Source organism: Schistocerca gregaria, chromosome 7 (assembly GCF_023897955.1).
Source record: "Schistocerca gregaria isolate iqSchGreg1 chromosome 7, iqSchGreg1.2, whole genome shotgun sequence".
Taxonomy (NCBI): domain Eukaryota; kingdom Metazoa; phylum Arthropoda; class Insecta; order Orthoptera; family Acrididae; genus Schistocerca; species Schistocerca gregaria.
In genome coordinates this window covers 236120428-236134230 of record NC_064926.1, presented here as the reverse complement: position 1 = coordinate 236134230, position 13803 = coordinate 236120428, and the positions used below count along the sequence as shown (strand labels likewise).

Below are 13803 nucleotides of genomic sequence, written 5' to 3'. Positions count from 1 at the left end.
GTGCTATCTCCATTCTAAGCAGCAGTTGGCAGCGTGTTTACTTGACCGCTCACTATTCAAAGCAGACGTATGATGCCCCATGCAGACAAACGTATCATTAAATTCTAGTGATATAACAAAAAATTGAAATTACTTGTATTCATTATGCAGATACAGAATGCTTGCCGCAGTCAGGTGTTGACAACGCAGTTGATGTTCATATACAGTATATTATACGTGCTTTCTAAGTGCACTGCAGTTACAGAGTTGAATATTTAGAGTTTCAGTTGTACTGAGGTGCAGGCGGCATTCGTGGCTACCAATCAGATTGCCGAACGAAAAAAAAAGTTACTTGTTACAGAACAACCCCGTGATTATTAGCATCGAGTAGGAAGAAGCATTTTCTACGGAAGAATTTTGTTACAGTTGAAAAGAACACTTCACGAAAACACATGTGACACATAGGGATCACTGGCATTTTACAGGCAGATTTGGCGGTGCCACGTATTTTACAGTTCTAAGTGCATAGTGCCTGTTGTGTTTCACTATGTAACAAATCAGGATGCACATTTTATAATCATGAACGTCCGCAAACAACTGAAAGAAACAGATAAGATGAATTCAAGCCACGTTTCTATGATTGCAGAATGTATGGGAAAATACAAAACAGACGCTAAATCTGTGTCAGATAATGCAGCGACATAAAACTTCATTTTATAGGTTTCTTCAACTTCTAGGTAACCTGAAAGAATGCGTCTCAAATTTAAAGCCCGAAAAGTTAAAGAAAACAAGTGAGCGTTTCCCTAACAGTGAGCAGTTCAGCTGAGTCAACAAGAAAGCTCTCTTTCCCTACGAGCACGTAAACGCTGAATACGTTTCGATGGTGAAACCGAAAGAGACCTTCTAAGGCTAGCTGAGCAGTGAGCTATCGATCAAAGAACACGGTTAACATACACGTGTGGAGGATACTCACAGATACACTGATGAGCCAAAACATTATGACCATCTGCTTAATACGTAGCTTCTTATTCCGTCTTTAGAACAAAATACATCACCTATTCTGCTTGCCGAGGATCGGAAAGTTTGTATGTAGGTTTGTGGAGGTATGTCGCATTAAACGTCTACACATATGCCACGTAATTCGCGCAAATAAGGAGCCGCTGATTTTCGTACGCGATGTTGAGGCGCGATAGCGACCCAGATGGGTTCCACAGGATTTACATGAGACGAATTTGGTTCCCGAGACATCAATGAGAGATCACTATAATGCACCTCAAGCTGCTGTATCAGCATGGTTGTGGCTCCGAGACACGGACAATAATACTGCTGAAAGATGACGTCGACGTCGGGGAATACATCAAGCATAAAGGGATGCAGGTGGTTCACAGCTGTCAGAGTGTCTTTGATTACTACCACATGTACCACGCAAGCGCAGGAGAATGTATCCCGTAGCATAATACCACTCACTGCAGCCTGCGTCTGTGGTGGGCTGCACGTTTCGAACGGCCGTTCGCCTCGATGATGGCGTTTGTGCAGACGACCATCGGCCTAATGTCGCAAAAATGTGATTCACCCGAAGAGCAGACACGTTTCTATTGATGATCGAACCACAGGTTCAATGCCATCTAGAATCATAATTAACTATGTCGTTGGGTCAGCATGTGAACATGTAAGGGTGGTTAAAATGCCCTTACTGGCATTGTAGCGAGAAGGAAGCGACTCTGCCTTACTTCTCTGGCTTCTGTATCACTACCTTGATGTCTTGGTGCTTCGATAGTCCGCTCAGGCGCTCAGGCGCTCAGGCGCTCAGGCGCCAGGTTCATTGTAGGTGATCCTGCTGAAGTGGAGTGTTTCGGGATGCCAGTTGTTAAATGTCATCAACGTTTTGTACTATACTCGTTTTCATAAAGAAAAGCCTTTGAAACACACTTCACAGAATTTCCAACATGGCGGCTCACTCTGAAGATGGCTGACCGTTATACTGCCGAAATATTACAAGAAGAAGAAGGAGATTTCTTGCGGCTGCACACCCGAAATTTAATGGAACAGTCTTTGCGCCGCCAAAACCTGAAGACGCACATGGCGGCTCTTGTCTACGCCGTTATTCAACCCTTTACGATACATTAACACATTTCTGACTAATCGTGATACACACTGCCCACGACACGTGGCGTTCACAGATAACTAACCTTCACTTTATCTCATGCTTCACAGCTGTAATATTTACTCGCGATCTTTCTTTTGGAGCCGCCCCCGGTTACTCGACCGTGCTTTTTCAGCGGCGGCTCGCTACTAACTCGCCCTCTCTTCCCGCTCCTCGGACAAGATAAACCCCACCTTTCTCCCTCGGTCAACTTTTAGCCAATGGGCGTCCAGATCGCTGTTGCTAGGCGGATCTGGCGTCCCGTTTGCGGACATTGTGACGGAAGTTTGTCTCGCAACACTGTCGCAGACTATAAGACCCTAATCCTGAATTGTCGTATCCCGTCCCTACTAACGTTGCACAACATTGCCTCCTATGATTTCATCACTAATGCTCCTTTATGACGCTTTATTGTCAAATGTACATTTAGCCTGGCTGCTACTAAGCATCCCCGATAGCGTAAATGTGCGTAAAACTTGGTTTAAACACGTGAAGGGTATGCACTTATTGTACTACATGGTCTACTGCGGAGTTCCGTGTTCAACAATGTACGATGAACGGTGCTCTCAGAAACACTTGTAGTGTACCAGCATTGCGCTCTTTCGGCAGAGATGCCAAAGGTCACCACTATCCTAGATTACAGAGCAGAAAAACCTCCAAACCCCATGTTGTGTGAAGAGTCGTGAACGTCGAACCTTTTAGCGTCATCCGCAGATGCTCACGACAGTAGCACGTGAACATTCGACCAGCTTCGCTCTTCTCGAGATACTCGTTCGCAGGCTCTGCGTAAGAATAATCTGTGGGTTATATCAAAGGATTTCCCCATTTACAGCCCATATCGTCTTCAGGATGATCCCTTGTATGTGTCTGCTCCGCTTAGTTTTGTTACCAAGGCACTTGCCCACGAACGCCCCTTTGTTGCATCCATCGTTGCAGTGGGGAGTCGTCATAACGTTTTGTATCATCTGCGTATACTTAAAAAGCGATATTTTGCTTCTAGCTGATGTGTGCGAAAACATCTTTACACATTGTTTTAACGAACTAGTTTCTGCCTATTATTTGACCTCATCTGGCTGGGCGTGGGATGTGTTGCTGAAAACCACTAAAGCAAATCTGCAACTTATTATACATTGAACAACGGTAATACGTTGAGCACATCATCAGAGGTGGTATTCTTATGCTCCCTTAGATATGGAGTTGTGAACAATAGGTACATGGCTGACTACGGTGAACATAAAGATTAATCTTACATTTCTTGGTGATAACAGGCTGTGTGCTGGGGCCATGACAACCACCTACCTTAATTTGAATGTTCATAGATGCCTATTGAGAGATTCGATGAATGAAAGTACTCAATTATTCAATCGTGGGCTACATCCTAGAAGTTGATGTATAGTTACCTGAATATAAGCATGGTCTCCCCTATCATCTACCTTTATGTGTGAAGAAATCTGTTCCACGTTGCAAACAGCTTGTCAGGTATTCCAAAGAAATTCAATTCCATCTTTTACAATAAAAAAGATTATGTAGTTCAATATAGAATCTTAAAGCAGTACCTTAAGAAAAAAGTTCTTCTCCACTGAATTCACCATATATTGTCAGTCTGTCAGTTTGGTTGAGTGAAACAGTATATAGTTATTAATATCAACGGTGAAACATGTATGAGTGTGAAGATGTAATTCGGAAAAAAGTTGTTGATGAACAATGGCGTTTTCACCAAAACTATTCAATATATATGGACAACGCGGGACTTGAAAATAGTAACGCGTTGAAAGGGAGACTTACACCATGCCCTGCTCGCAGAACATAATTTCTAGTGCAGCATCGTATTCAAAGAAAAGGTAGTTTCGATTGAAATGATCAGATTCAACATTCGTTTTTGACAAGCATCTAGCCATGGAAACGGCGAGTCTAGATATTTTGAAAACATTACTTGTAGGTTTTCTTTATTAATATAAGCTGAAAAAAATTCACCCAACAAATTTTAATATGGTTCATCGATAAAGACAGCTTCACCGATACAGATAGCCTAACGTATCATGTAAGAGTATCAAATATTTGTGATATAACTGAAAAGATGTGCTCTGGTGATTAGATATATGAGCATACCCATCGAACAACATTTATGACATCCCCATGTAGACAAACAAAGAAACTTGGTCTACTGAATGGTGATTTGTCCGGAGAGTAATTAATGACTTCTTGAGTCTGAGAGCAAAAATCTACGCTGTGGGAGCGGATATATAACGCATAATGCAGAGAAAAAGAGGTGTGAAACGTTCATTGGCAAAAGAACTTACTGATTACTTGATTGTTACTGCATCTTTCTTGAAATGAAAATGAAAAATCGACGGTGCTGGACATGATTCAATTCAAAATTATTCTTGTTTCTATTATTAGGGAACACAAACTTGCTTTGTCTGAGCAAGGTGGTAATTGGTTGATACTTGCTGATTTGGCCTGTATAGTGAATGGGTCACTACCCTATGAAACATAACGATGACTGTAAATAAAATAAAAACCTGTAAAAACATAAATGGATGTTAATTGTAATTTTATGTCAATACACCTCTTTCTGATTGAAAAATGCAGTCAGCCACTGTAATTCGGTTTCATTGTAAATAATAAATTGCAGATTGTTACTTGAGTTGGTTACGACCTTTCTTGACTGAAAAATTTGGTGATCCATAGAAATTTTATTTTATTTTATAGAATGTAAATTGTAGATTGCAACTAGAGGTGTTTACCACATCTCGCTGATAGGAAAATTTAGTTATGGATCTTAACAAGATTTTATTTTTTAAAAAAAGTAAGTATTTGTGAAATGTATGTAAATACGTTAAAGAATGTAACACGAATATATTAAACAACGCGTGAAAAACGTTTTTGAGTTGTAGCTCTCTCTCTCTCTCTCTCCCTCTCTCTCTCTCTCTCTCTCTCTCTCTCTGCTTCACAGCAGCAGGTGAACACATGTGGTGAGGCTACATGATACTGTATGTGTAGTGCATGCATATTCGTGACTGACTAATGAAAAAGCTTGAGAGATCGGAGTATTTACAGTTTCTCAAGAAAATGTTGAGATGTGTGATGCCATGACTACTAAATAGATTTTTTTTCCTGTCGCGTATTACTTTGTACTTCATAGATTTATTTCTGATGACATAAAATATTTTTCATTTGGTTATATAGTGTAGAACATGAAGTGTGTATGTGTGTGACTATGTTTACTGTGCTGTTTTCTGTACGAGTTCCTTATGTAAAGCGTTGGACTTTATTTCTGATGGTCTTTCTGATAGTTGTCTTAAATGAATTGTGTGAAACAGAATGCAATAAGCAGAAGTGTTGTAAGAACTATGGAGCGAGAGAGGTGTCGATAGTTGTCGGATCGAACAGTGATGCAGACAATCGCGGAGGGCAAGTATTACCAAACGGAATGTTAATTAAAACACTTCCAGTGGACTGCGCCAAACTATCGTGTGTGAAAGTTGTAGTTGAACTAATACGACCTTCAGGTGATGCCATAGCCAGTTAATTTGTTCCAGCCTACGACAAATGGATGCTACACAACTTATTACTACCGCCATTCGGAACATGATGTAAGAAATAAAGAGGATATATTAATGCCAGGGACGCGAGTGGACGATCGTACAGGATTCATATCAGCAACTTCAAACTGCTCATACCGCCGTCGCTACATCACGCCGACGCAGAACAGGTAAGACTCAAAACCACTCCTCTCTTCGAGAAACACAGCTGTATCCAATTTAATCTTTCTCTCTGTAAATAAATGTAGTGTATTGTAAAGACTGTCCACCTTCAGTAACTGTTGACCCCACCACTAACAGCAGTTATTGTCATCATTTATTTGTTTTCGCTTCTCAGTGTATTTGTACTAGTCGTTGCATGTGTTGTACGTTTGTTTTGGAAGGGTGTGCTTTGATGCGTATACACAGAATTTAGACAGGAGAATTTGTGTATTGTACTGTCAAACATGGACAGACGTGTAAGTTGAAGCATACGCTATTGACGTTATTTACGCCGATCAATTACAAAGAAATAGCTTATTCGCAAATTGGTTCAAGTTGGCGTATTAGAGAGAACTTTGAATCCGACAGCTGTCAAAGTACGCGAGCTTTATTTACATGCCACTTAACGACCTATTTCCATTAATTAATGTTTAAATGCAAATTTATCTGGGTTTTGCTGTTAATGGTAAGCAAAATTACAGTATATTGTCTCATTACTTATCAAATTAGCTTCATAGTATTTTACTGTTTTCCACTATCAAATGATTTTATTATCAGAATTTGAATAGGTTTGGGAAACTTCTTATTTTGAGGTTTGCGTTTGGAGTTTCCTAAAGTTAAATGGGTTCTTGGGGTTTATACAATATTAATGTACTTCATGTAGTTTTCCTTTAAACATTTTCTCATTTCAAATTCGGGATCATAATAAATCTCAAGGAACCTTCCTCTTCACAGAGGTTACATTTAATCACGAGAAAGAGGTGGAAAGATGGGCAGAAACAGATGTGTGGGACGTCAGATGCAGCCTACATTAGCTTTTCTTTCACTTCACATCTGGCACTATTTTTAGCTCTTGATTGTTTGGGAATAGGGGGGGGGGGTTATAGTACACAATTGCTCTGAACGTAAATAATTAGAATATTCACCACTTTTCTGTTGGAAATAATGAATATTTTTGACTTTCAAGAAAATAAAGTGTCTTTTAAGTTGAGGTTTACTATAAATCTCACGCCATTTTCTAATACAACCCTCTGACTGGTTGGAAAGAAAGAGGAAACGGAGGTGGTACAAAGCTCACTATCAATATGTTTCCATAAGAAAAATTGATGGTATTGAATTTCCAATTGACACAAATGCAGTACATCCGCCATCTTAGATCATTTGCACTATGATTGGCTAAATGTAAGTAGTACTGCACTGTGACTGTTTGGAGATAGATGGGGAAAGGGAAGGGGGGGTGGGCTTTTAAACCTTCCATTAATGTAATTACATTTCCCCCATCTTGGAATTTTTAATATTGCGTTGTGATTTGCTAGCTTCCCACTGGCATCTTGCCAATGCGTAACAGCAATTTGCATAATACTGTATGATTATAACTCTTAACCAACAGTTCTACTTTCATGATACGTTAGCTCTGATGGATATACAGTATTAATAATAGCAATTCAGTGTATTGGTTGTTTTGCATTTACCCTCTATATCTATAGCAGAACAGCCAAATTGCACCAACCATGCATCTGAATAAGATTTGGCGCCATCTGTGAACTATTTAGTAAATATGATGAACAATATACTTATTATGTTTTAATAAATGGAGATATAATATAAAGATAAAAATATTCAAGTCATATCATCTAATAGGTGTATACAGCATTTGTCTTCTTGTGTCTTATAAATTTTTAAAGAATTTAAAAAGTTTTACCCATCTGATGTAATTTAGATGTTTTAATAATAAAAATGGGCTCACAGGGAGTGAACATGGAAATTTTATTACTAGCTGGCAAATATGAAACATGTCAGACTACAATGTAAAGAATTTTGCGACATGTGGAAGATTTACCCAAGCCTGCTAAACACCCTTCTGATACCTCTTCCTATCGTCCTTCTAGTGTCATATCGGTCTTCAGCAATGTCCTGCAGTCCATCCTTACACACTGCATTCACCCCGACCTCTACCAGCATCACCTCCTTCCCTTGACCGAATGTGGTTTCCGACTGTCATTCTCTGCCAATGATCTCCTCCTCCACCTGACAACCCTCCTTTCCACTCACCTCAGTTCCTGTCAGTCAGCCATCTTTGTGTCCCTTGACCTTGAATGCGCCAACTACTTTGTGTGGCATCCTGGCCTCCTGTTCAAACTGTAGACTCACCCCCTCCCCATCAACTATGTTACCAGCCACAACACCAACTCCACTCCTTCTATCCCTCCGCACATGTACCCCAAGGCTCCGTCCTTTCCCCTCTCCTCTACCTCCTCTCCTCTACCTCTACATGGCAAACATGGCGTGGTCCCCTCATCCTGTCCATCTCCTGCAATATGCTGATGTCACCGCCTTCCTTGCTCTTGCCTCCTCCCTCCAACAATCCCAACTTCTCCTCCAGTCCCACCTTGACCTGTTCACTGCCTGGTGCAACCAATGGCTCCTTAAGATCAATCCCTCCAAGATCCAGACAATCATCGTAGTCCACAGCACCCCTTCCTCCCACTGCACCTTAGACTGCCAAATTTCCTGGACCCCCCACTTCCTCACAGTCCAAGCCCAGACATATAACCATCTCCATCTCCTCAAACTCCTCTCTGGTCAAACATGGGGTTCAGACCCTTCCACTATCCTACATACCTGTTAGTCCTTCATATGCCCCATCCTATATTATGCCCACCCCACTTGGATCTCCACCCTCCCCACCTACTACAAATCCCTCTCAGTCCTTGAGCGCCATGCAATCTGCCTCACTTATCACATCCATCTCCCATCCCCACATGGATCCTTTATAATCTGACTCCCTTCCCCAATCTCATCCTGTTTCTTGAACAAATACAGGTCCTATACGACTCCCACAAACTGGACACCCCCCCATCCTTTGGTTTCCCCCATCCTCTCCCACCCTATCCCAGTGCTGCACCTGTACCACAGTTCCCCACCTGATCTCCATCTCCACACACTCCATAATGTCGTCCAAAGTGGCTACTGCCAACTCACCCTCCTGGATGATGTCCTTGTACCTTCCATCCACCCACCCTACACAAATCAAATCCCTCCTTTTTCGATCCCCCCTCTCTTCAGGGCTCCTTCTCTCCCTTCCTCTCCCCCTTCCCTTCTGCCTCCTTTTTCCCTGCTGAATACCTCTTTTCTCCTTTTCACCCCCCTTAGGATCTCGGATCCTTTCCTTCTCCCCTCCACTGACCAACGACACCCTTCCTGGGTTCCCCATACTGTATCTTCCCCTTCCTTTTCTTGCCCCCATCCTCCATTTACCTGCCGGTAGGCCCCCTTCGGTGCAGTGATTTTTAACAGTTTTTGTTGTGATGTCAAGGGTTCTTCAGTGTCGTGTGCAGTGCTACATTCCACCAGCACAACAGTGTCTCCAACATATTTTATTTGTATTCCCCCTGTGAGGTTTTCTTTGTTTTCGTGTCGACTTACAATGTTCATTCTCTGCCTGTGTGTGGCTCTCATCTAAGTTGTTTTTAAATCTACCGTTTACTCTCATCTATTTTTGTTCTTGATTATTCATCACTTTATGCCATTCTATGTTATGTGCTCTTTTCTTATTTGACTACGTTTTTCTGTAACTCTCTTGGGTGAAGGACAGCATATTGTGCCGCCGCCAGCGAGCCCCATTTGTGGAGTGAAATAACAATACAGAAAAATATAATAATTTTAGGTATATTTCGTTTTATGTGATTCTCATGCAAATTTGAAGTGGTTTACTTCCCTTGAATTTTATGTACACAGTTAATGTAGATGGCGCCATGTAACCAACCGATGTGTTCTACATACAGCCTGCCTTCCGCAAACAGTAGTATTCATTGAACTGTGGGTGAAGCCCATTCAACAGGGACTTACATGCTTTGAGCGAAAATAATAGTAGTATTTAATACACAAACCATATGAGTTAAGCCATTTCTAGTAACATTTTATGACATCATCGGACTATGTACTTCATGTTATCTTAGCATTGAGAATGGCTAGCTTCTATACGAAGTCTAGATCCGCAAAATAGAATTTAAAAAGGAAGACTGATAGCTGCAATCTATAGTTTACTAGTCAATATAACAGTCGATGAGTGCAACAGCTTTCCGAATAGAAGGTAACCTGATAGTTTCTGCATGTTATGTTCTACAGTATTTGCTGAGCTAGGCGATGACACCAGGTATCAAAAGTGCCACATTCAGATCAAAGGTACCGTAGATTCTTAGAAATGGCCGTTCTAAAAGCCATCATTTCGATGCAGTTAGGTTTCCGTGTGCAGCAAGGACACCTATCAATCCTTCCAGTAGTAAGCTAGCAGTCGCTATGTACCAAATACTGTCTCACAAAATCAGATGACAGAACTAATCAGAGTAGTTCATTAACAGTTAAAATTAACCGTTAGAAAAGTGAAATAGTAGCTGATTAGAGTCACGACTCTGGCTCAACGGAGAAACCAGAAGTTAATATAAGCATATATTGAAAAGCACTCTCAAAAGTAGCGAGACTGTGTTATTGCACATGTGACTGATTGCTGCTCTTAACCTCTACCTAGCAGAATGTAGCACCTGTCCATGAATCTTTCTCACTTCTGTGATAGACGTAGTAAAGTTAACAGTTGGTGGGATTGGTGGGTTGAGGTGAAGATGGAGAATTGGTACGCCTTCTTGGCAGTTGGTGTGCTGAAACCTGTTTCTGCCCCATAACCACAATACACCCACATGTTCCAGCTTACTGGAAGTATTAATATTTTGCAATAATATACTAAAATTTTCCTACAAGCGTTGGTAACGTTAATGTAATAAACTTATATGTATTTAATCATGTGTTTGAATGGAATGTGTTCCGGTCATAAAACTAATTTTTCTGTAATTATTTTTTCAGCGAGATTCCTCTCGTTATTAGTCACCTATACGAGCCAACCTACACAGAATGGAAATATCAAAACCAAAACACATTACTATGGTCAATACGGTCTCGGAATGGATTAAATAGGTACTGCATGATTTTAAAGGGTATTTTATACTATTCGTCTGGCAGTGTAATGGCCAGATGAAGTAACGATGACGGAAGCGGATAACGATAACCATCATTCTCACGAGAGTAGGCCTAAAGGCTCAATATTACTGAGAGTTTGTGACTGTCGTACCTAGGGGAGATGCGACACTTCATTGTCTTGTTCACAAAACCAGTCGTGGACGATGAGAGCTGTATGAAAAGGAGTCCTGTTGTCTTGGAACCATCAGCGATTGGAAGCTAGCATTGCCCCGTGGAGTGGACGGAGTAAGTTAAAATGTTAACATAATCCATGTTAATGATGCAATGTTGCAAAATACCCACGGATCCCATGGAACACCACGACATGTCTGCCGAAATCCTCACGAACGTGTCCTATGTTTCACTTTTGGCACGTAATCTCGGTCAGAGGTTGGAAACAGTGTGAGACAAGACTCATTCGACCAACTTACTTTCTTCTGTTGCTCCATAGTCCACGTTTCATTGCTTCGGCACCACATTTTCCTCTTATGGCATTTGCATCAGTAATGAGTGGTCTTGGAATTCGAGCAGGCCCTGCAATTCCTTTCTTATGGAGGGCCCTTCGTGTTGTTGTGGTGCTTTCTAGGTTCACGTGTGCGATATTCAGTTCTGCCGTGTCTTACATAGCTGTCACCTCTGATTTTTCTTCACAATCCTCTTCAACCACGTGTCACGATCACTCAATACACATTTTCGACCACGCTGTGACTTAGCGGACGACGTTTTCCTGGGCCTCTTGTATGCGAAATAAATCTTCAGTCTACCTTGCTTACGGAAACACCTACCATACGTGCGCAGATAGTTTGTCCACGTCCGGATTCAGCTTGATGCAAGATAATGCACAACACTGGCTGCACCCCGACAGACACATGCAACGTAATGAGGACGTTGGACAGCTGCCGTTCCTGGTCAAATAGAACAGGAAGACGGGCAGGCTTGGCTACCATCTGCATTAATACTCAAGTATGTGTTCTTCGACGTGTTTCTATATTTTTTATACATTACGATTTTTGTAACAGTGTGAAAAAATAAGTGCAAATTAAACTGTTTGTATACATATTCTGCATGGAACCACTCTGCAACTAGTTAAACATTTTTTTATCTTTCTCCAAATTTTATGCTACAAGTGGGGTGCAGCTTTTTCAGCTCTTGATACGCCATACCGCACCTAGCAAAGTGAAAGGAAGAAAGAGATCAAAGTACAGCTCAGCGGAGAAATAACGCAGCCAACAGGTTCCAAATATTTTTTTAATTTATTAACGTAAGTTTCGTCACCTCTAACGATGTCCTCATCTGAATGAAATTCTTGTAACTGTGAAGTTAGATTGCGAGTGGACAATAGTCAACATTACGGGCAACACCCTCCAGTCAAAAATTAAAAATTAAAAGTGTTCCAGCGTTCGGAATGTATACCTTGTAATGAAGAACCTCAGACCGGTTGGATGTGTTATTTCTCCGTTAAAACGTAGGTATGGTTGCTGAGAGAGGGCCATGATCGAAACTGCAAGGTACAACTACCCATTTGCAGAAATTTATTTACATAGGCAGTCCTTGGACACGTATATGTTCAATAGTTGCTAACAATACATTTATTACTTCATGTAACAATACTGTATTTGACAAGAGATCATATTATACAGTCCATGGACATGATGGCTTATAAGTCTCGCTTTGCGAGCGCGGAACCTCCTACAGATTGTACGGGTCGGGCAGCTGCTTGCTGCTAAAGACTTCTGCCATGAAGAAGGCCGATGCCTTGGGCGTCCTTGTCCGGTTTGGACTGCTGAAATCCACCTCGTACAGACCAGTCTTACGTCTGCGTAGTAAACAAGAAAGTGTTTACATAAACAAATGTCATGATCCATAGATGCATACTTAATATGTGCTATCACTAACATTGCATGAGAGTATGAGCACAATTACACAGACTAGCAGCTATCAAAACTAAGTATGTTCTACTGATTGAAAACTATCTAGGAATAGTGTAGGGATCGCTATCAACATCGAGATTGTGTTTCGCATTTCACACATTCAAACACTAGACACATCCAAACACTATACTAATAACGAGTGCTCACACTTCAGTCTAGTAACAAGTTGAGTTTAAGATTTCTTACGTTACTAGTATCAATAACTTGTTAAATAGTTTTACACGAGTGTATATAGTTTCACACTGAATCCCTCTCTGTCATGCAGATTGCAAACAGAAATTTTTCTGAATGTAATATCTAGGTTGCGTGCATCAGAGTTTATGTGGTAACATTTATTACTAGGTGTTTCGCAATATGATATTGTTATCGAGCCTAAATCCTTGAACAGTATAATGTCATGTTGGTAGGGATACTGCAGTATGCCAAGAGACAGAACCATCAGACATGTAGCACATGTGCAAAGAATATGTTAGAAGAACTGGTTGAGTTAAGAACCACATTTGGCACGACTAGCTAATTGTAGATAGACAGCAAGATGAGACTGTACAAGAATGTGACAGGCACCCAGCTTGTACTTACTTCCAGCTGCACTGCAACAATATCTTTGATCATAATACTGACACTGTGAAACGGCGAAATAAAATTATGCCCCTTCCCTCCGATACTCCACACGGTGTATGTCAGCCACAATGCTTGAGAGCTAGGCGAATATTCTGGAGACACGTCAGTAGCAATTAACAAGGTGAATAAAAAGCGTAGGAAGCACGTTGAGATACCAAATTGGCTCTTTGTTTAACACGAAACTCATTTTCCGTTAGCGGACATCAAGATGTCATGGTATTCACGAGAACCTTATTCAGATTTCGACCTTTCCTTATTAACCTAAGGCAGGTTAAAAAAATGGTTCAAATGGCTCTGAGCACTATGGGACTTAACGTCTGAGGTCATCAGTCCCCTAGAACTTAGAACTACTTACACCTAACTAACCTGAGGA

General features: G+C 41.1%; 1 protein-coding gene across 2 annotated transcripts in view; it reads right to left on the bottom strand.

The window, feature by feature from the left end:
• LOC126281854 (myrosinase 1-like) overlaps window positions 1–13803 on the bottom strand; it is a 190681-nt gene that overhangs the window by 117588 nt on the left and 59290 nt on the right. The window contains exon 11 of one of the 2 annotated variants that reach the window (XM_049981112.1): window positions 12388–12694. The exons of the other annotated variant lie outside the window; for it this stretch is intronic. Coding sequence (XP_049837069.1) covers window positions 12568–12694 — 127 coding nt within the window. The 3' untranslated portion in view covers window positions 12388–12567. Of the gene's footprint in view, window positions 1–12387; window positions 12695–13803 lie in introns of those variants that run through there. 2 annotated transcript variants of the gene reach the window in all.